The sequence below is a fragment of the Equus caballus genome, chromosome 13 (genome assembly GCF_041296265.1).
Source record: "Equus caballus isolate H_3958 breed thoroughbred chromosome 13, TB-T2T, whole genome shotgun sequence".
Taxonomy (NCBI): Eukaryota; Metazoa; Chordata; class Mammalia; order Perissodactyla; family Equidae; genus Equus; species Equus caballus.
This window is the reverse complement of record NC_091696.1, coordinates 37,966,388-37,989,223: the sequence shown is the minus strand read 5'-3', so window position 1 is coordinate 37,989,223 and position 22,836 is coordinate 37,966,388. Positions and strand designations below refer to the sequence as shown.

Sequence of the window (22,836 nt, the reverse complement as noted above, 5' to 3'; positions counted from 1 at the left end):
TGGTTAGGGCTCTTCGGAGCATCTCTCCTGGACCTCTGTGTCCTGGACATCTGCTGGGTGCACAGGGTCACCCAGGAAGCTGGGGCCAGCAGGGAGAATCAGGCCCCAGGCTCTCTCTGATGGGGATTGGGGAGAGTTATGGAGGGACTACATTTAGCACAGGTTCATCCACAGTTTGAATGCACAATACAGGGGCACCGTTGACGTTCATATTCATATTTTATTACCTCCAACCCCAATTTGTGTGCTCATCTGGAAGCACAGAGGAAGAAGAGTGCCAGATATTAATTTGAGAGAAACAAAAATGCTGAAATATGGCATTCCTGATACTCTTCCAAGTCAACTCTCAACACCCCCATTCTCACTCTCACCATATAGCGAAACTGAGGTGGCCAGGGATTTGTCCAAGGTCACACAGTGGTTTCTGAGTTTATTGACGATTACAGCTGACCAAACTCCTTTTTCCGAAGTTCATTCCTTTTAATCTTGCCAGTGATGGTTTTGGGCAGCTCTGGGACAAACTCCACCTGGTTGAGGAGAAAGCAAATCCACCCTGACTTAGTCCCACTGTCATTTCCTGCCAATCCCCCCTCCCCTCCTTTGCCCCTGCACAGTCCCCCAGACAGGCTGTCACCATGTGGTGGCCTAAATGGGGCCCACCAAGGATGCCATGTTCTCCTCCTGACCCCTGAAGTTGGATGCAGCCCTGGGGCAGGCTTTGACCGAAGAAACGTGAGTGGGAGTGAAGTGTGCCACCTCTAACAGAAGAGTTGGGAACCACTGAGCCTGGCCACCCTCTCTGTCCATCTCTTATAGCACCTGGCAGATACCTGTATGGTGGCTCCTTTATCCTGGTCCCAGGAGAGCCTGGACATGGTGAACATGTGACATGAGCAAGGAAGATGCCTTCCTTGTTATAAGCCACTGAGACTTTGGGGGCTATTTGTTCCCCACAATAACATCTAGCCCATCCTGCCTGCTTCGTGCCCTCTGTTCTCTCTAGGAGGCAGCAGAGCCTGATGTTAGAGGCATGAACTCTGTTGTCCAATATACACGGGTCTGAGTTCAGCTCTGCTTTTTATTAACTCTAATCTCTGGCAATTTACTGTGAGTCTGAGCCTCAGTTTCTTCTCTGTGAAGTAGAATGCTTAGAGCATCTCGGGTTGTGGAGATGGTCTATTACTATTAAATGAAATAGCAATGCATGTGAAGCACTGAGTCCAGGGCCTGGCCCACATGCTGCATGTTCAATAGACGTTAGCTCTGCAGCTTTCTAGTCTGTATTGTCAACATTCAGACAATGAAGCGAAGTACGATTACAGAGGAAGGAAATGGGAACTTTGGCAATATGTATCCTTTCAAACTTTGCTTTTAAATAAATAGGATAATATCATGTATATTCTTTCATTTCCTTTTTTAGTCTTAATAATATATTGTGATTTTTTACATTAAAAATATCTGCAGTATTTTAAATTACAGGAGAATATTAAATAAATTTCATGAATAACAATCATTTCTCTATTGTTGGACATTTTTGTAGTTTGCACACAGCATTTAAAACAAAAAAGGTAGGGGCCGGCCCCATGGCCAAGCGGTTAAGTTCGCGCGTTCCGCTTCCGCAACCAAGGGTTTCACCCGTTCGGATCCTGGGCTCGGACATGGCACCACTCATCAGGCCATGCTGAGGAGGCGTCCCACATGCCACACCTAGAAGAACCCACAACTAGAATATACAACTATGTATTGGGGTGAGTTGGAGAGAAAAAGCAGGAAAAAAAAAAAGAAGATTGGCAATAGTGGTTAGCTCAGGTGCCAATCTAAAAAAAGAAAGAGAGAAGAATAAAGAATATCAGAATGCATTGCATGTTGTAAGGATAAATATCATTTTGTCAATTTTTATTTGTTATGTATGTATATATGTTTTGAGCTGCAATATAGAATGTATTTCTTAGCATGAATTATGCTTAAAAACAGTTTGGAAGCTGCTGATTCGGATTTCTGTCTCAAATTTTGAAAGACTTTAAACAACCTTCTTGGATAGCGTTGGGCACTTGTCTGATTTTTTCCTTTAGGTTAACGTGCCAGCGATGGATTCTTTTTGGGTTTCTGAGACAGGATAGAGGTTCCATTGGATTAAGTTGGCTCCGCCCCACCCCTACGCCAATTGTCTCATCTGAAGAGAAAAATGCTAGTCCCATTGGCTGTTTAAGGTTCACCCCAGCCACCCTCTGAGACTTGGGGCAGCGAAGCAGCAGGAACGGCTCAGGGGACCAGCCCGTCCGTCTGCCCTCACTCACCTTCCTCGGGTACTTGTATGGAGCCGTCACTGACTTCACGTGCTCCTGCAGCTCCTTGGTGAGCTGGTCCCTGTCCCGGGACAGAAACTGTGGGGTCAGGACAACAAACGCCTTCACCACCTGCGGTGCAGAACCAGATGGGAGGCTCAAGGTGAGTGCCAACCAACTGAATAGTTTAACAAAGTAAATATTTACTTAATGAACAAAAAAACCAAGTTGACACTTGAGTCTTTGGAACAGGACAGGACCAGGTTCTAGTGCCAACACTTCCAGTCTCCACTCTACGCCTCGCAAAGTTACTTAACCTCTCGTACCCTCACTTTCCTTCTCCGTGGAATGGGGACAGTACAGGTTCATTCCTCGCTGGGTTTATGTGAAGATTCCACGAGATAATACATGTAAAACATGAAGCTAGTTTAACTTTATTATTATTCCTATCAGCATTATCTTCCTCATCATTTTTGCTATTGTTGTATGTATACTTCTGTGCCTGGAACCTTGTGGGCATTTAATAATTGTGGTAATTTATTATTCTTATGTTATTATTTATGTACAGGGCCTTGTACATAGCAGGTGCTCAGTAAACACCTGCTGAATCAAGGAAGGCATGCTCTGGAGCCAGACTGCTTAGATTCTCCTTCTGGCTCCACCACTGTGTGATCTGGGCACGTTGTTTAACTTCTTTAGGCCTCTGTCTCCTTATATACAAAAAGGGTATAATAAGTGTCCTGAACTCACTAGGTTGTTGTGAGGAATAGATGAGTGAGCACATAATAAGAGCTCATTAAAATATTAGACGTCAGCAGCGGCAGCAGCAGCATTTTCAGTCACACATGAGGCCACAGTGCCCCCTGGTGACCACACAGTGTAAGTGCACACGCACACCAACTGCGCCCTCCCTCCAGCCTAGGTCCTGGGTAGATATGGCCTGGAAGTTTCCCCTGCACCTGCTTTCCCAGTGCCCACACAGACACGATGCCCTCCGTGTCCTCTTCCTCACCTCGCCTCGAATCAGGTCCGGGCTGCTCACCACAGCTGACTCAGCCACTGCTGGATGCTCGGCCAGGGCACTCTCCACCTCTGTCGGCCCGATGCGATACCTGCAGGATCGATGGTTCCTTCTCTGGTTCTGAGCAGATGCCAGGGCTGGGGTGACCCAGGCCCTCGAATCTCATGTTCTGGGGGCTCGTATCTCCCCTTGGCACAGAGGGTAACTGTCACAGGGAGTCAGAGGCCTGCGAAAGGCTGTGTAGCGGGACCACTGCAGGAGACCTGGACGTTCCATGCTAAGAAACACGAGGCACAGATGCTCTTCAGGGCGTCTGACCTCGCTGCTTCTGGGAGGGAGGAGAGTGGAAGCTCCGTCCTCCTAGAGCTCTGCAGCTCGGCTTAAGGAGCCTCCTCCAGCATGGAACCTCTTGGAAGCCTCAAACTTTATCTTAAACATTCATGAAAGTTCTCCATCCCATTCCCCACTACATCAGCATTTGCTTTAGAAATTAAAAAATAAAACAAACTCAATTTCCCTGAAATAACCAAGAGAGCTTTTTACTTGTGTCATTTTCCCCCCTAGATCATGTAAGGGTTGGGACAGTGGGTTGGGAGACAGACTACCATGGTTTGAATCTGGGCTACAAACTGTACTATCTTTGAAACTTTAGGTAACTTACTTCACTGGTCAGTGACTCAGTTTTCTCATGCGTGATATGGGCATAATAGTTGTATCTACTGGGTTATACGAAACACTGAGGAGAGTGTTTTCACATAGTAAGTACTCCATAATGCTTAGCTGCGATGATGATGATGATTTTCTGCGACATGTTGTGCCCATCAGAGGAGCATGGAGAACAATCTCCTCCCACCAATAGGAGCCAAAACAAGTCTCCCTTCCCGTGCCATCCCTCCTCTTTAAATTGCGTGATGTCTTATTATGGTTTTTCTTCCAGACCTTCTTGAACTTCGTTTTGATTGATTCTTCTGGATGCAGGGGTTGGGGGAAGTGTACAGATACCCCAGGGCCAGGGCCCCATAGACACGGCTCTGCTCAGAATTAGGCTGAGGGTCCCATGCCCAATGCATGGAGGAATGTCTGGGAAAGCTAGACCCCACCAGGCATGTGAGGGTGATCCTTCCTGGCTCAGCCACACCTACCCAGAGGCATTGATGACATCATCACTCCTCCCCAGGAACCAGATGTAGCCCTCTGCATCCATGGTCGCTCTGTCCCCAGTGTTGTAAAAGTCCCCACACTCCACTTCTGCTGTCTTCACAGGGTCATCCTGTAGACAGAACACCACCCCTTTATGGAGAAGGCAGCGAGTTTAGCGATGAAGAGCTGCAAGCTGGGGCTCAGATCTGGATTCGAATCCTCTTTCTCGCTCTACCTGGCACCTGCTAAAGTTTCATCACCTTTCTGAGTCTCTTTTCTTTATGTGCAAACACTCAATGCATGCTACTGCTCCATTAGTGGACAATATGAAGCCAATTTTAAAGACAATTTTTCAAAATAACACCTCACTTTTGTGTGGCACTCCAGTAGAAGACAATGTCCACTGGAACATGAACTTGTGTATTTGGTTCACTGTGAGAAGATCAGCCTCACACAGGGCCTGGGCAGACAGGAGGTGTCAATAAACATTTGCTCAATGAGTTTTCTTCCCAAAACACTACCTCACCTGATCCTCACAGAAAGTCTATGAGGCTGGTATTATCTTAATTAAACTTTTAATTTTAAGACAATGGTAGACTTGCATGCAAGTTGTAAGAAATAATACAGAGAGCGCCTGTGTGCCCTTTATCGAGTTTCTCCCAATGGTAACATCTTGCAAAACTTAGTTTAATGTCACAACCAAGATACTGACATATATGCAATCCACTGAACTTACCCAGATTCTTACTTGTACTCAATTGTGTGTGTCTGTTTGTGTGTGTGTGAGTGTATTTAGTACAATGCAGTTTTATCACATGTCAGCTTGTGTGTCCACCACCAGAGTCAAGAGACAGAACAGTCCCGTCATCACTAGGAGCTCTCATGTGGCTTTTATATCCACGTCCACCTCCCTCCTCTTCCTTCTTCTACCTCCCTCTCCATCGCTAACCCCTTGGTAATGACTAGTCTATTCTCCACTTTTATAATTTTATCATTTTAAGAATGTTCCATAAGTGGAATCATATAGCATGTAACCTTTGGGACTGGCTCTTTTTTATTTTCTCATTCAATGTAGTTTCCTAGAGATTCATCCAAGTTGTTGTATTCATCAATATAGGTTGCTCCTATTTATTGATGAATAGTATTTCACATTATGAATGAACCACAGTTTGTTTAACCATTCACCCATTCAAGGGCATCTGGGGCGTTTCCAGTTTTTAGCTGTTATGAATAAAGCCGCTATGAACAGTTGTATACAGGTTTTGTGTGAGGCTGGCATTTTTTATAGCCCACGTTACAGAAGAGGAAACATGCTCAGAGAGGCACAATCACTTCCTCAAAGTCGCTCAGCTGGTCAGTGGAAGGGTTGGTATTTGAATTTAATTTTTGGTCTACAGACTGTGCACTTGGCCCCTGAGCCAGTGTGTTGGCATCTTCCTTGTTGTGGAACATGACATGATTTTAAGAAGTTCCAGAATAGAAATATTTTAGAAATTTTGAATCACATCCCTTTTGAGATTTGCTTCTAATTGTTCTGATTTGGCTCTGACGTGTTTTTAAAAGCTCTGGAACTACCAGGAGGAAGGTATGTTTCAAGATTGGAACTTTTAGTGGGAACAGGATGTAGCTAAAAGTTAAGAAAATTATTTTGTTTGTATTATTGTTATGGTTATAATTGTCTTCTGCTTTTGGCAAGTGATACTGTTTTCACTTGTGACAACAAATCAACTTTTTAAAAAATACAAATATTTTAAAGTAAAATAATAAGTGGATTTAGAGAGAAAAATTAAGTGATAATATAAATGATGCACAGAAAAGGTAAAAAATAGTGGATGTGGATATGGATGACTGAAATTTAGGAAACACTGCATCAAGGGGTACAGCAAAGTCCCACCTCCATTCATGTACCACTTGAACTGCTGTCCAACTCAGTGTGCTGTGTTTTGATACAGCTGACCTGACACACCGCTGTGGACAGGTCTTCCATGGGAATGAACTTTCTTCATGCCGGTCATCTGAGGTAGGGTCAGAGACTGAAACCTGGATGATGGGACTCACACATCCAGGGAAGCAATGATGCTCTTAAGGCCAAAGAAAAGCTCCTGAGTGGTAGGGGGACAGTATCCCATCTACCACACAGATGTGGGCAGAGTCCACAAAGACACCCAAGTGGGTTCTTAACCGTGCCTGCTTTTAAAAAATACTATGGGGAGTGATGTAAAAAAATGGCTTACCTACGAAGCTCTAAGCTCTTGATCCCCCATAAAACATCAAAAACAAACAAACAAATTACCAGGGTCTGTCTGAGCTTACTTTTCAAGAGCTCTGGAAAAGAGTCAAAGGTTTACAGCAACCATGCAAAGACTCAATCAAGGAAAAGCCATCTTCAAAATGATAGGAAAGTTTCATGCCATTTTTACTCAGCCTTGTCCCCCCTTTCCCCAGCATGGCAGATTTGGTCTTGAGTAGACAGTAGCCAGGTTCCCAGTCCCCCTGCTCCAACCAAAGGGAGCAGAGCACATCTTATTTGCAAATTATTGTGTACATCTGTTCTAACCTGTCGGGGGGACACCTGAAGGCCTGATGCAAGGCACTCATTTCACACAACTCAGAATACAGATGGGAAGAGCAGCAGGCACTGCTCATAAAAGCTACAAGGCAGACTATGAAACTAAAGATGCCTGAGCTAAGAGATTATGGGTGGAGATATACAGTAGACCATCAAGATCTGGAGGAGAAGGTAGGGAGAGATTTTCTGGGAAATTAAGACATTCAAGACAGCTGTGAACATGGGGGAATTTCAAAGGTCATCACATCCCCAGGAAGGATGCATGCTCAGGAAGTCCTGAAAAGACCTGAAGCTTTCACGTCAGGCTGATCCCTAGGCTCAGAGCGAGCCTGGCTACGTGGTGGAAGGGTGCCTCACAGAGAGCCAGTCCACACAGTGGTTGTCCCCTGTTTGTTGTTGTTGTTGATGTTTTTGTTTGTTTGAGCTCCTGGCGCTCAAGGAAATCTCTGTCAAAACATTAGCTGAGGGGTTTTCTGGGAAGGTGGTGGCACAGGAGGGCTTTGAACTAACCTCCTCCCACGGACACAACAAATTGACAACTACCTGTGGAGCATTTACCTCTGAGAGAGAACTGGAAACTGGATGAAAAGAACTCCCACAACAAGGGACAACACCGACAGAGGTAGAAGAGGCAGAAATACCTTTCTTCTGAGCAAAACAACACATTCTAGCTGCAGGGCTGCGTGGCTAGGAGCAATCTTAAGGTACAAAGCTTTTCCTGGAGGAGCAGGGGTCTGAGCAGGAGAGCTATGCCACAGTAAGCTGCTTTTGAATTCAGCACAACTGAGATGGTTGTTATAATACCTGGCTTTGCTGGCTATTAAAACCAATGGGGAATACCCCCAGAAGAGCCATCAGATATAAGACAAAGAAAAGCTTGCTCTTAAAGAGCCCACACACAAACTCACCATCCCAGAAACCAACAAAAAATCACCAGAAAGAAAGGTGCATAGTCCTTTGGTAACAGAGACTCACTTGATAAGTTCTGAGCATGTCTCAGAGAGGCAGGAGATGGCTGGGCCCACCTCCCCAGGGACTGAGACACTGGCAGCAGCCATTGTTGTGACTTAGTACAGGCATGCTAACACAAATGTTGGCAGATACCATTGGATTTCTTCCTTTGGACTGTTATCCCTGGGACTTGCCCCGCCCACTAGAACACTAGTTGAATCCAGGTCAGCCAGGGGAGGCAGCCTGCCCAAGGGACTGGCCCCACCAGCCACCAAGCCCAAGGAACTTGTGGGCCTGAATAGATGGGGTGTGTGGGACCTCTTCAGCAGGGTGAGTGGGTCTGCTTCAGTGGGTGCACATGGGGCAGGACTGCATTGGCTGGGTGTGTGGGCCTGTGGGTGGTGGGGCTTGTCAGCTGCAGCAGACTTCTGCCACTCTCCTCCTTAAACAGCCATGCAGGAGATCTGTCCCACCTTCAATTGTGTGCTGCCACGCCTGGGGCTGGCCCCACCGAGCAGCACTCCTGAGAGAGCTGACAACATCCTTGCATGCCAAAGGCCTACAGCAATGGTGATCCCCTGAGCCTAGCAACCAGCCATGCTGGTGTCCTGACTCACTTAACAGCAAAACAGCAGCAAGCGTGTGCTATTAGACCTTGCAGCCAGCTGCGCTGGGGTTCCTCTCACCCAACAAAGTGAGCAAAGTGACTGTAGCAGCTGCATATAGCTGAGCCATACAACCAGCTGGCCAGGGGTCAGCCTAGCTTATTCATGCACCTGCAGCAAGAGCGGCCCTGCCACAACAGAAGGGCACAGGTAGCCCATACAAGGGACACTTCCATAACATTTGGAACTGGTGACAAGAGGGAAGCACATTGCTGGGCCCCATAAAGCACCTCTTACATAAGGCCACATCTCCAAGATCGGGAGACGTAGAAGATCTGCCTAATACATAGATATAGGCACAGAGAAGTAGAAAAAATGAGGATACAAGGAATATGTTCCAGTTAAGGGAACAAGACAAATCCTCAGAAAAAGAACTAAACAAAACAGAGGTAAACAATCTACCTGATAGAGAGTACCTGCTAATAGTCATAAAGATGCTCACTGATCTTGGAAGAGGAATAGATGAACACAGTGAGAACTTCAACAGCGAACTGGAAAATATAAAAAAGAATCAATCAGAACTGAAGAATACTATACCATAATAGAAATGAAAGATTCACTAGAGGGAATCAACAGCAGAGTAGATGACACAGAAGGACGGATCAGTGAGCTGGAGGAAAGAGTAGAAGAAATCACCCAAGCTGAACAGAAAAAAGAAAAAATAATTTAAAAGAATGAGGACAGTCTAAGGGCACTCTGGGCCAACATCAAGCATACTAACATCCATATCATCAGTGTCTCAGAGGAGAAGAGAGAGACAAAGGGGCAGAGAACCTATTTGAAGAAATAGTCACTGAAAACTTTCCTAACTTAAGGAAAGAAACAGATATCCAGGTACAGGAAGCACAGAGAGCACCAAACAAGATGAACCCAAAGAGGCCCATACCAAGACACATTTTAATTACAATGTCAAGAATTAAAGATAAAGAGAGAAGCCTAAAAGCTGCAAGAGAAAGGTAACAAGTTACAAACAAAAGAAACCCTATAAGGCTATTAGCTGACTTCTCAGCAGAAACCTTACAGACTAGAAGGGAGTGGCATGATATTTCAAAGTGCTGAAAGGAAAAAACCTACAGCCAAGAATACTCTACCCAGCAAGGTTATCATTCAGAATGGAAGGAGTGATAGTTTTCCAGACAAGCAAAAACTAAAGGAAGTTATCTCTAAGAAACCAGCCTTACAAGAAATGTTAAAGGAACTTATTTAAGTGGAAAATAAAAGACCACAAATAGGAATAAGAAAATTATCTAAGAAAAACAGTCACTGGTAAAGGCAAATATACAGTAAATGTAGCAGATCATATAAAGCTAATATGAAGGTCAAAAGACAAAAGTACTAAAATTGTCTATTTCCATAAGAGATTAAGGGACACACATGCACCAAAAGAGGTTAAATATGATATCAAACACATAAAATGTGGGGGGAGGGAGTAAAAGTGTAGGGCTTTTAGTAAAACGTCAAACTTAAGAGACTATCAACTTAATATAGATTGCTGTTTACGTATGTTATTATATATGAACCTCATGGTAATCACAAACCAGAAACCTATAATAAATACACAAAAAATAAGAGAAATAAACTACACACTTATCAACAGCTACTTTAAATTTCAATGGACTAAATGCTCTAATCAAAAGACATAGGGTGGCTGAATGGATAAAATAACAAGACCCATATGTGCTGCACACAAGAGACATACTTCAAACCTAAAGCACTCACAAACTGGAAGTGAAGGGATGGGAAGAGATACTTCATGCAAATGGAAATGAAGAGAAAGCTGGGGTAGCAATACTTATATCAGACAAAATAGACTTTAAAACAAAAACTGTGGCAAGAGACAAAGAAGGGCACTACATAATGATAAAGGGAACAATCCAACAGGAGGATATAACACGTGTAAATATCCATGCACCCAACATAGGAGCACCTAAATATGGAAAGCAATTATTAACAGACATAAAAAGAGAAATAGAGAGTAACATAATAATACTAGGGGACGTTAACACTCCACTTACATCAGTGGATAGATCATCCAAACAGAAGCTCAATAGAGAAATAATGGCCTTAAATGGCAAATTAAACTAGATGGACTTAGTAGACATATGCAGAACACTCCATCCAAAAACCACAGAATACACATTCTTTTCAAAGGCACATGGAACACTCTCTAGGATAGATCACATGGTAGGCCGCAAAACAAGTCTCAATAAATACAAGAAGATTGAAAGACTACCAAATATCTTTTCTGATCACAGTCATATGAAACTAGAAATCAACTACAAGAAGAAAACTAGAAAAGTCACAAATATGTGGAGATTAAACAAAATGCTACTGAACAACTATTGGGCCAATGAAGACACAAAAGAAGGAATCAAAAAAATACCTGGAGACAAATGAAAATGAAAATATGACATACCAAAATTTATTGGATGCAGCAAAAGTGGTAGTAAGAGGGAAGTTTACAGTAATACAGGCCTACCTCAAAAAACAAGCAAAATCTCAAATAAATACTCTAAAGTGCACCTAAAGGAACTAGAAAAAGAAGAACAAACAGAGCCCAAAATCAGTATAAGGAAGGAAATAACAAAAATCAGAAGGGAAATAAATGAAATAGAGACCAAAATGAAAAAAAAGAAAAAATCAATGAAACTAAGAGCTGGTTCTTTGAAAAGATAAACAAAATTGACAAACCTTTAGTTAGACTCACCAAGAAAAAAAGAGAACACTCAAATAAATAAAATCAGAAATGAAAGAGGAGAAATTACAATGGACATCTCAGAAATACAAAGGATCATAAGAGAATACCACAAAAAGGTATATGCCAACAAATTGGACAATCTAGAAGAAATGGATAAGTTCCTAGAAAAATACAACCTTCCAAAAGTGAATCAAGAAGAAATAGAGAATTTGAATAGACCAATTACCAGTAAGGAGATGGAAACAGTAATCAAAAACTTCCCAAAAAACAAAAGTGCAGGACCAGATGGCTTCCCTGGCAAGTTCTACCAAACAATCAAGAAGACTTAATACCTGTCCTTCTCAAACTCTTCCAAAAAATTGAAGAGGAAAGGAAGCATCCTAACTCATCCTACGAAGCCAACATTACCCTGATACCAAAACCAGACAAGGACAACACACAAGAAAGAAAATTACAGGCCAATATCGCTGATGAACATCGATGCAAAAATCCTCAACAAAATACTAGCCAATTGAACACAACAATACATTAAAAAGATCATACACCGGGGCTTGCCCCATGGCCGAGTGGTTAAGTTCGTGCGATCCGCTGCAGGCAGCCCAGTGTTTCATTGGTTTAAATCCTGGGCACGGACATGGAACTGCTCATCAAGCCACGCTGAGGCAGCGTCCCACATGCCACAACTAGAAGGACCCATAACAAAGAATATACAACTATGTCATGGGGGGCTTTGGGGAGGAAAAAAAAAAATCTTTAAAAAAAAGATCATACACCATGATCAAGTGGGATTTATTCCAGGAATGCAGGGATTATTCAAGAACCACAGATCAATCAACATGATACACCACATTAACAAAATGAAGAATGAAAATCACATGATCATCTCAATAGATACAGAGAAAGCATTCAACGAGATAAAGCATCCATTTATGATGAAAACTCTGAATAAAATGGGTGTAGAAGGAAAGTACCTTAACATGAGAAAGGCCACATATGACAAACTCACAGCTAAAATCATACTCAATGGTGAAAAACTGAACACTATCCCTTAAGGAACATGAAGCAGACAAGGATACTCACTTGCACCATTCTTATTTAACATAGTATTGAGTACTGGAAGTCCTAGCCAGAGCAATCAGGCAAGAAAAATAAATAAAAGGAATCCCAATTGGAAAAGAAGAAGTAAAACTGTCACTATTTGAGATGACATGATTTTATATATAGAAAACTCTAAAGAATCCACCAAAAAACTATTAGAAATAATAAATGAATACAGTAAACTTGCAAAGTACAAAATCAACATAGAAAAATCAGTTGCATTTTTACACACTAACAATGAAATAGCAGAAAGAGAAATTAAGAATACAATCCCGTTTACAATCACAACAAAAAGAATAAAATACCTACAAGTAAATTTAACTAAAGAGGTGAAAGACCTATACACAGAAAACCAGAAAATATCATTGAGAGAAATCGAAGAAGACATGAAGAAATGGAGAGATATTTCATGTTCTTGGATTGGAAGAACTGACATAGTCAAAATGTCCATACTTACTAAAGCAATCAACAGACTCAGTGCAAACCCTGTTAAAGTCCCAATGACATTTTCCATAGAAATAGAACAAAGAATCCTAAAATTTTTATGGAACAATAAAAGACCCCATATAGCCAAAATATCCTGAGAAAAAAGAACAAAGCTAGAGGCATCACACTCCCTGATTTCAAAATATACTACAAAGCTATAGTATTCAAAACTGCATTGTACTGGCACAAAAACAGACACAGAGATCAGTGGAACAGAATCGAGATCCTGGAAATAAACCCACATATCTATGGACAGTTCATTTTCAATGAAGGAGCCAAGAACATACAGTAGAGAAAGAAAAGTCTCTTCAATAAATGGTGTTGGGAAAACTGGACAGCCACATGCAAAAGAATGAAAGTAGACCATTATCTTACACCATACACAAAAATTAACTCAAAGTGGAGTAAAGACTTGAATGTAAGACCTGAAACCATAAAACTTCTAGAGGAAAACATAAGCAGTATGCTCTTTGACACTGGTCTTGGCAGCATCTTTTCAAATACTGTGTCTTACCAGGCAAGGGAAACAAAAGAAAAAATAAACAAATGGGACTACATCAGACTAAAAATTTCTGCACAGCAAAGGAAATCATCAACAAAATGAAAAGACAACCTAACAATTGGGAGAAGATATTTGCAAACCATACATCTGATAAGGGGTTAATATCCAAAATATATAAAGAACTCATACATCTCAACAACAAAGAAACAAACAACCCAATTAGAAAATGGGCAAAATATATGAAGAGACATTTTTACAAAGAAGATATACAGATGGTTAATAGGCATATGAAAAGGTGTTCAACATCACTAATTATTAGGGAAAAGCAAATCAAAACCACAATGAGATACCACCTCATGCCCATCAGAATGGCTATATAATTAACAAGACAAGAAATAAAAAGTGTTGGAGAAGATGTGGGAGAAAGGGAACTCTCATACACTGCAGGTGGGAATGTAAACTTGTGCAGTCACTATGGAGTATGGAGATACCTCAAAAAATTAAGACTAGAACTACCATATCATCCAGATATTCCACTTCTGGGTATTTATCCAAAGAACACGAAACCACGAATGTGTAAAGATATATGCACCCCTATGTTCATTGCAGCATTATTCACAATAGCCAAGACTTGGAAACAACCTAAGTGCTCATCAACTGATGAATGGATAAAGAAGATGTGGATATATATACACAGTAGAATACTACTCTGCTATAAAAAAGATGAAATCTTACCATTTGCAGCAATATGCATGGACCTTGAGGGTATCATGCTAAGCAAAATAAGTCAGATGGAGAAAGTCAAATACCATACAATTTCACTCGTAAGTAGAAGATAAAAACAACAACAAACACATAGACATGGAGATTAAATTGGTGGTTACCAGAGGGGAGGGGAGAGGAAGAGGGGCAAAAGAAGTGGTAGGGCACATGTGTACGATGATGGCTGGCAATTAGTCTTTGGGTAGTGAACATGATGTAGTCCACACAGAAATTGAAATATAATGATGTACACTTGAAATTTATAGTTATAAACAAATATTACCTCAGTAAAAAAGGAAATAAAGTAAATGGATATGAAGAAAAAAGAAGCTACTTGCAAGCTGCTTTGAGAAGTGTTCTTTTTTGAATGCTAGCGATAATTATCTTGTAATATATGCAGTGTTTACCAAGACTTGTAATAGCAAAGTTTCTAACAAGCTATATGAAAACTGCATTCAGGAAAGTGTTCTTTCAGTGAATGTAGTGCTACCCATTCTGTACTGCATGCAGGGAAGGGTTTAACAAGACGCAATAAAGATGTTTCTAACAAAGGTACTTGCAAACTGAGTTCAGGACACTTTTTTCAATAAATGGAGATGATACTGATTCTTGTAATGCATATAGTGAAGTGACTAGGACTTGTAATAAAGCTGTTTCTAATAAACTGAAAACAAAACAAAACAAAAAAACAGTAACTGAATATAAGCTAAAGGAACAGACACTTCAGTGATCACACATGACGAACAATAGTCTTTGCAAAACGAATTTGGAAAAATCTCAAAAGAAAGAGCTACTATAGCCATCAACAGTCAAAACAAAAACAAACCCCAAAATCAGAAACTTCAACCCCTGGAGAAGTGGGAGAATCTGATTTCTAGAGTTACACATTATAGTAGTGAAAGGCTCAGCTTTCAACTAAAAAAAATCACAAGGCATACAAAGAAAGGGGAAATGTGGCTCATTCAAAGGAATAAAATTGATTGACAGAAACCATCCCCGAGAAAGCCCAGACCTCAGACCTACTAGGCAAATAATTTAATCAAATGTGTTAAATATGGTCAAATAGCTCAGAAAAAGAAATGGACAAAACTAAAGGAAGTCAGGAAAATGATATATGGACAAAGTGAGAATAGTAACAAAGAGAAAGAAATTGTAAAAAAGGAACTAAATAAAGATTCTGGAGCTGAAAAATACAATAACTGAAATGAAAAATTCACTAGTGGGTTTCAACATGTTTGAACTGGTATAAGAAAGATCAGAGAACTGAAGATAGAACAATAGAAATTATTGAGCCTGAGGAGCAAAAAGAAGAAAGAATGAAGAAAAGTGAAAAGAACCTAATGGACTTCTGTGACACTATCAAGCAGACCAACATATGCATTATGAAAGAAGGGAGAAGAGAGAGAAAGGGGCAGAAATATTATTTGAAGAAATAATGCCCATAACTTCCTAAATAAGATGAAACACTTGACTCTACAAATTCAAGAAACAAAGAAGTCCAAGCAGGATAAACCTAAGACACCTACACCAAGACACATTATAATCAAACTGTCGGAAACCAGAGAAAGAGAGAATCTTGAAGGCAGCAAGAGAATTCACACACAAGGAATGCTCAATAAGATTATCAGCTGATTCTCATCAGAAACCTTGAAGGCCAGAGGTACCAGGATTACATACAGTCATGTGTCACTTACCAATGGGTATATGTTCTGAGAAATGCATCATTAGGTGATTTTTGTCATTGAGCAGACATCAGAGTTTACTGAAGGGGAACAAAACTTGCCACCCCAAAATGTATCTCTTTATAGGAGGATTGTTTTAGACTGATTATTTTTAAGAAATAAAAGACAGAAGTGTTTCTTGTTACCTCCTTCTTAGCTGCCTAAAAGACCTCAGATTAAAAAACCTGTCTCAGGAAGCAAGCTATCACCTTAACATAATATGAACTATGTGGTAGACAGAGAAGAACCTAAAAAAGCCTATTTGTTGGGCTCCCCTCTGTGTTCTTCCGTTTCAGTGTGGCCAAACACACTTGTCTTCCAAACATTTGCTCTTTTTCACCTGCCTGTGAATTGCCTTCCTTCCCTTTGAAGTCCCTGACTCTCCCCACCCCCAACAACTTGTTTCATCCATCTGAGGAGGGTATTTAAGGTGAGTGCTTTAGCCGTTTTGGTAAGCTACTCAGTTTTCCTAGTTTTCTTCCATGTATACACGTTATTAAACTTTCGTTTGTTTCTTTCCTGTTAATCTGTCTTATGTCAATTTAATTCTTAGACCAGCCAGAAGAACCTAAAAGAGTAGAGAAAAATTTCTTCCTCCCCTGCACTACTTACACAAGCCTAGATAGTATAGTCTACTACACACCTAGGCTATATGGTACTAATCTTACAGGACCACTGTTGTATATGTGGTCCATTGCTGACCAAAACGTCATTATGTTGGGTGTGACTGTAAAGAGCTTCTATAACTCAGAACAAAGAAACACCAAACAATCCAATTAAAAAATGGGGCCAGCCCAGTGGCACAGCAGTTAAGTTCACACATTCCACTTCAGCATCTGGGGTTCACCAGTTCAGATCCCAGGTGCGGACATGGCACCACTTGTCAAGCCATGCTGTGGCAGGTGTCCCACGTATAAAGTGGAGGAAGATGGGCATGAATGTTAGCTCAAAGCCAGTCTTCCACAGCAAAAAGAGGAGGATTGGTGGCAGATGTTAGCTCAGGGCTAATCTTTTCTCACACAAAAATGAGCAAAAGATTTGAAGAGACAGTTCTCCAGAGAAGATATACAAATAGCCAATAAGAACACAAAAAGATGCACAACATCACTAGTCATTAGGGATATGCAAATTAAAGCCACATTGAGATACCACTTCACACTCATTAGGATGGCTATTATCAAAAAATCAGAAAAATAACATGTCTTGGAGAGGATATGGAGAAGTTGGAACCCCTGTCCTTTGCTGATGGGAATGTAAAATGGTGCAGCCACTGTGGGAAACAGTTCCTCAAAAAGTTAAAGATAGAATTACTGTATGATCCCAAATAGTAGAAATAATCAAAAGTCCAAGAGATTACTGAATATACCAAATGTGCTATATACATACAATGTCATATTATTCAGCCTTAAAAAAGAAGGATATTTTGTTACATGTTACAACAAGGATGAACCTTGAAAACATTGTGCTAAGTGAAATAAGCCAGACACAAAAGGGCAAATGTTGCATGATTCCCCTTATACGAGGTACCTAAAATAGGCAAATTCATGAAGACGAAAAGTAGATTAGAGGTTTCCAGGTGCTAGGGAGAGAGAGAGCGGGAAGTTCTTGTTTAATGGGATAGCAGTTTCTGTTTGGGATGGTGGAAATTTTCTGCAGATGCACAGTGGTGATGGTTGCACAATATTGTGAATTCACTCAGTGCCACTGAGTTGTATGCTCAAAATGGTGAAAACAGCAAGTTTTGTGTTATATATATATTTACGTCAATAAAAAGAAAAGAGAAAAGGGGCTGGCCCCGTAGCCGAGTGGTTAAGTTTGCGCGCTCCACTGCAGGCGGCCCAGTGTTTCATTGGTTCGAATCCTGGGCACGGACACAGCACTGCTCATCAAACCACACTGAGGCAGCGTCCCACATACCACAACTAGAAGGACCCACAACGAAGAATATACAACTATGTACCGGGTGGGCTTTGAGGAGAAAAAGGAAAACATAAAATCTTTAAAAAAAAAAAGAAAAGAAAAGAGAAAAGCAAACAAATCTCAATGGAATAGTAACATCATCTCGTTGTCATGAGAGCATGTGAAACGGGAGACATAGATGTGGGCATATGTGAGGAAATTTTTGCAGAATAAAATATCCCATGTCCAATAAAGAAAATATCATTGGCTCTGGACCATCCCAGTTCAATTTAACCAGAATCTCTGTGGTTGGATCCAAGCACTAATTTTTGTTTTTGAGGAAGATTAGCCCTGAGCTAACATCCGCCGCCAATCCTTCTCTTTTGGCTCAGGAAGATTGGCTCTGAGCTAACATCTGTGCCCATCTTCCTCCATTTTATATGTGGGATGCCTGACACAGCATGACTTGCTAAGCTGTGTGTATGTCTGCACTGGGGATCCAAACTGGTGAACCCTGGGCCCCCAAAGCGGAGTGCGCAAAGTTAACCACTATGCCACCAGGCCATCCCCAAGCACTAATTTTTTTTTTTTTTTAAAGATTTTATTTTTTTCCTTTTTCTCCCCAAAGCCCCCTGGTACATAGTTGTATATTCTTCGTTGTGGGTTGTTCTAGTTGTGGCATGTGGGACGCCGCCTCAGCGTGGTTTGATGAGCAGTGCCATGTCCGCGCCCAGGATTCGAACCAACGAAACACTGAGCTGCCTGCAGCGGAGCGCACAAACTTAACCACTCGGCCACGGGGCCAGCCCCAGCACTAATGTTTTTTTAAAAAATCTCCTCAAATGATTCTAACGTGCAGGCATTGTTGGGAACCACTGATCTGTCCACATGTAACTCTCTGTTTATTTTCTCTTTTATCCAAACTTAAAGTTGTGCTGCTGAGGATTAAGGCTAAGGCTGGCATGTTTGCATTTGAAGAATAGTACCACAAGAAGCCCCACTGAGGCCATCACATGAGGGCAACAGTGATGCCAAGAGACCTCCAGTGGCTGTGACTTTGGAGAAAGGAAATGGAGTGTGAGATCGATTTCAGGGTCTGTCCACCCTTCCATGGCCAATCTTTGGAGCTAAAATTTCCTCTTACTGGTCACTACTGTTCTGAGAGGGCTAGGGTTTATCTGATTAAGAGTTTCAGCAGGATACTTTATAGCCTATAGCAGTTTCCTATACTGCCTGGATTTCTCATGTAGAGTTTGGAGTCAAAATCCCTAACTCATTGGTTTGAATCTTAGACCTGCCATTTACTTGACATGGGGAAGACACCACTTCCAATCTGCAGTTTCTTTCTCTGTAAAGTGGAGATAATGGCACCTCCTGGAGGCTCAGTGAGGTTAACTGATCTGTTCACACCTGTTGGTAAGTGGGATGACAGGATATGAACCCAGTCAAAGCCTGCATTCTTAACCACAGGAGATCATTGGACCCCAAGTCTGGTGGTTCTGAAGCCAGGTTTCTTTCCACCCCATCAGTTAGCCCATAAGTGCCAGATGAGTTAGGAGAGAAGGAAAGTGGGACACACTATGAACTTGGAGATTAACTAGAACAGTCTTCACTGAGTTAGAGCGAATAAAGAGGTGAAGTCTCAGGATGCAGAGTTGAGTCCACTCCCTTATCACCTGCATGGCTCCCTGCAGGGATCTCTGGGCCTGGCTGAGGGCAGATGGGGTGCCCTTACCTGGTAGCACATGAAGAGGCCTATGGGCTTGGTGGGCTTGATCCTGATGCCAATGTTTCCTTCGGTGTCGGGCGGTAGGACATTCCCCTTGTCGTCAATGATCTAGAGCAAGAGGCCTATGAATACCAAGCTGCAGGGTTCCCCCAACACTTCTGCCCCACCCCAACATTCCTGGCTTATACACGTGACACCAGTGGGGATAACTGCGGGAGAAGCCCTGTCGGAAAATAAAATAAAACTGTCAAAAGTCTTTGAAATCAGCAAGTGGTGAAAGCCAAGTCATGGGTCTATTTGCCTCATGGATATATAGACATAGAAAAAGTGCCTTCAAGTTAGAAAACATGGGTCAGGAAAAACTAAAGCACTAGCTGGTGGAGAGAGCTGCCCATGCTACCTCCAGGTACTCTTTTTCCACCCACTGTGTGGGGCTCTAGCTGTCATGGTGAGCTGCATTCATGCCCAGAATACCACAGTTCTCAAATGAGACACCCACAGGAAACTGGAGGAAAAACAGGAGGAGAGGAGGAAGGACAATTGGTGGGCACCACTGGTGTCACATAACCGTCCAAGCTGAGCCCTAACGGTTCCCTGACAATGCTTTTAGGATCAGACCTGGATGTCAAAGGGTGGGATGGCCTTCCCCATGGAACCCGGCTTGATCTTCATTCCCCGGAGAATGCCACAAGTTATTCCCTGTTCACAAAAGAAAGAGAACTGGGATTGGCCAAAGAGTCCAGGCTGATCGCAAAGTGGCAAGAATCACACACAACATCTTTGCTCACATATGTCATTTGATGCTGCACAAAGAGCCCTTGTGGGGAAGCTAGAAGATCTGGATTCTAGGCTCAAGGCACTGACCCAACTCTATTCAGCAGACATTCACTGTGCCCATCATGGGCTGGGCCTGTGCTAGGTGCTGGGGCTACAGGGTCCAGTAGGGGAGGCCAAGAAAGAAGCAAAGGGCTGAGCCCAGGGCTGTGGGCATGGAATGTGGGTCTGGAGTGCCTTCTGTTTGCCAGGCACGTGTCCATTTGCCAGGGGAAGACGACGAGTCCACTTAACAAACATTTCCTTGGGGCTGTTGAACAGTGATAGAATGTTGCCTCAACTACTCCTCAGAGCTGCGTTGAGATTATTCAGATTGTCATGGTGTCCCCTCTGCCCCGATGGCCCCACGCCCATTTATCCTCCTGATGAACCCTATTCCTCCTTTACGGTTCTCTGAAATATCATTCTTTCTAAAGCTAACTGATTTACAGTCAGACCAGGGTTTGACTCTCGACTCTACCACTCACCGCCTGTGTGCCAATCAATCCCCCTTGACTCTTCCTGCTCCTCTAAGTGGGGTAATTATAACACTGACCTCTCAGAGTACTTGTGAGTGCATGGGAAATCCTTCACACAGTGCCAGGTGCACACCAAGTTAGTTCAGTAAATAACTACTACTAGCTATTACTCAGGCCCCAGAAAAGTCATTGGGAGATTCTCCTTCTGTAGTATTTCCCCCCCCATACTTCTATTGTAGCCAACAAGACATTATATTTATTCTTGTTTGTCTGTTCCCTCTGTGGATAGCGAGCATTCTAAGAATAGAGATTGCCCCATCCATCTCTGCACTCCCAGCATCTAGCACAGCACCTACCTGAAAAGAGCAAAGGCAACAGTAGCTGCAATGTGAGCATATACTAGGTGTTGGACACTATGGCCAGAGCTTTATATACTTCCTGTCAGTTACTTGATCACAACCCGGCAAGACTGGCATTGTGGTTTCCATTTCAGAGATGGGGAAGCTAAGACTCTGGAAGGTTCAATGCCATTTTGCTACACATTCTGAGATGGCAGTCATCCCTCTGTCAGCCAACGGGATGATGGGCAGGTGGGGAAAGTGGCTCTGTCCAGCTTCAGAAATGGATGGGGAATGTGTTGGAAGAGAGATACCCACCCACACTGTCATTGATAAAGTCCTTGAGGTTCAAGACACACATGATTCTCTGGATGCCCTGCCCACCTGGCTGCACAGTGATGCCCTTTGGGATCACACTCTGTGTGTGTGTGTGTGTGTGTGTGTGTGTGTGTCTGTGCACATGTGTGTTTGGTGTATACAGAAGATCTCTGCTCCTTCCTCCACTCCTGATAGTGTCCCACAATCAAACCTGTGTGCTGTCCTCATAAACACCCAGAAATGAACTTCTGGGGCCAGCTCTGCCTGCCCCTGTGGTTGCTGCCTTAGGATGGGATGGTGAAGTGAGCAAGACTTGTGAGTGGTGGCTTCCACGTTGTTGGAGAGACGTTGCTCTCTCCTCACCCCTCCTGGGCTCCTCTGAGTTAATAATCACAGGGACTGTGGAACCAAGTCCTTAGACCCCTTTTTCAGTTTTTCTCCAATAGTTTTCAGCACATTGGTCTCCTGACAAATCGAGGAGCTGTGAATTGTCTCTCCACAGATCAATTTGGGGCAAATTAGCCTAGACCCCTGGAGCCTCCCACAGGCTTCCATCAATGCTGTGGGGCCTCTGCACACACTGGTGGTATGATTCAGCCCATCTGATGGGCTCCGTGGCTGAGCGCATCCTGCCTGGCCCGGAAGGGACCATCCACTTACCGTTTCTGACTGTCCATACACCTGGTAGAGCAAAACTCCTGTCTGTCTTCTCCACTGCTCTTGCTCTTCAGGCAGCAGGGCCTCCCCGCCAGCACAGGTGTGCTCCAGGGTGGGGAACCTGAGACTTAGGAGAAGGCAAGGTGTCAACAGAGCCTCAGGTCAGGCCTTGGACTCTCTGCTCCAGGCCCAGGGTGTTAAGAGCTCACAGCGTTGTCATCTGGATCACTCACGCTTCTGCTTCGTCACTTTCTTACTTGCCTTCTGGGCAGTTTACTGATGGTCAAGGCCATCGAGTGAGTAGAAGTCACTCACTTCCTGTCAACTCTTCCGGCAGGGGGTGGGTGGTGGTGGTGAGGCCAATAGGTTAAATCAGGGAGTTTCAGTTTAAATTTGGATATTGATGTAACAAGAAAGTGAAAAACATGTTTAGCAGATGCTGTCTTACAGAAGCATTCTATGTGGCTAAGAGAGAGATTTTTATAAACCATAAAGGGGTGAGGAATAGGGCCCCAAGGACATGCTAGGATGGTAATAGAATGGTACTGCCTTCTATGGAGAGTGGGGTTATGTGAACTGAAGGGCTTTTGTATTCCTGAGTGGAGAATGCAAGTTCGGGGTTGGAAATGAATTGCTCAGGACATCAAGGAAGGTTGGGCTGAGTGGAGGTAAAGAGAGGAGGAGGAGGGACATTGGTAAGAGCCC

The 22,836-nt window shown here is 42.8% G+C and overlaps 1 protein-coding gene across 4 annotated transcripts in view; it reads right to left on the bottom strand.

Moving 5' to 3' along the window:
- Positions 1-200: 200 nt before the first annotated feature.
- Positions 201-22,836, bottom strand: part of ACSM1 (acyl-CoA synthetase medium chain family member 1) — a 44,105-nt gene continuing 21,469 nt past the window's right edge. For 2 of the 4 annotated variants that reach the window (XM_001493842.5, XM_014730069.3), the window contains exons 8-14: positions 22,135-22,258; positions 20,145-20,225; positions 19,533-19,634; positions 4,449-4,576; positions 3,298-3,397; positions 2,298-2,417; positions 201-527 (exon numbers count right to left, since the gene is read on the bottom strand). In XM_001493842.5, coding sequence (XP_001493892.2) covers positions 441-527; positions 2,298-2,417; positions 3,298-3,397; positions 4,449-4,576; positions 19,533-19,634; positions 20,145-20,225; positions 22,135-22,258 — 742 coding nt within the window. In that variant the 3' untranslated portion in view covers positions 201-440. The remainder of the gene's footprint in view (positions 528-2,297; positions 2,418-3,297; positions 3,398-4,448; positions 4,577-19,532; positions 19,635-20,144; positions 20,226-22,134; positions 22,259-22,836) is intronic. The other 2 variants (XM_070232223.1, XM_023616205.2) reach the window with 1 other exon arrangement.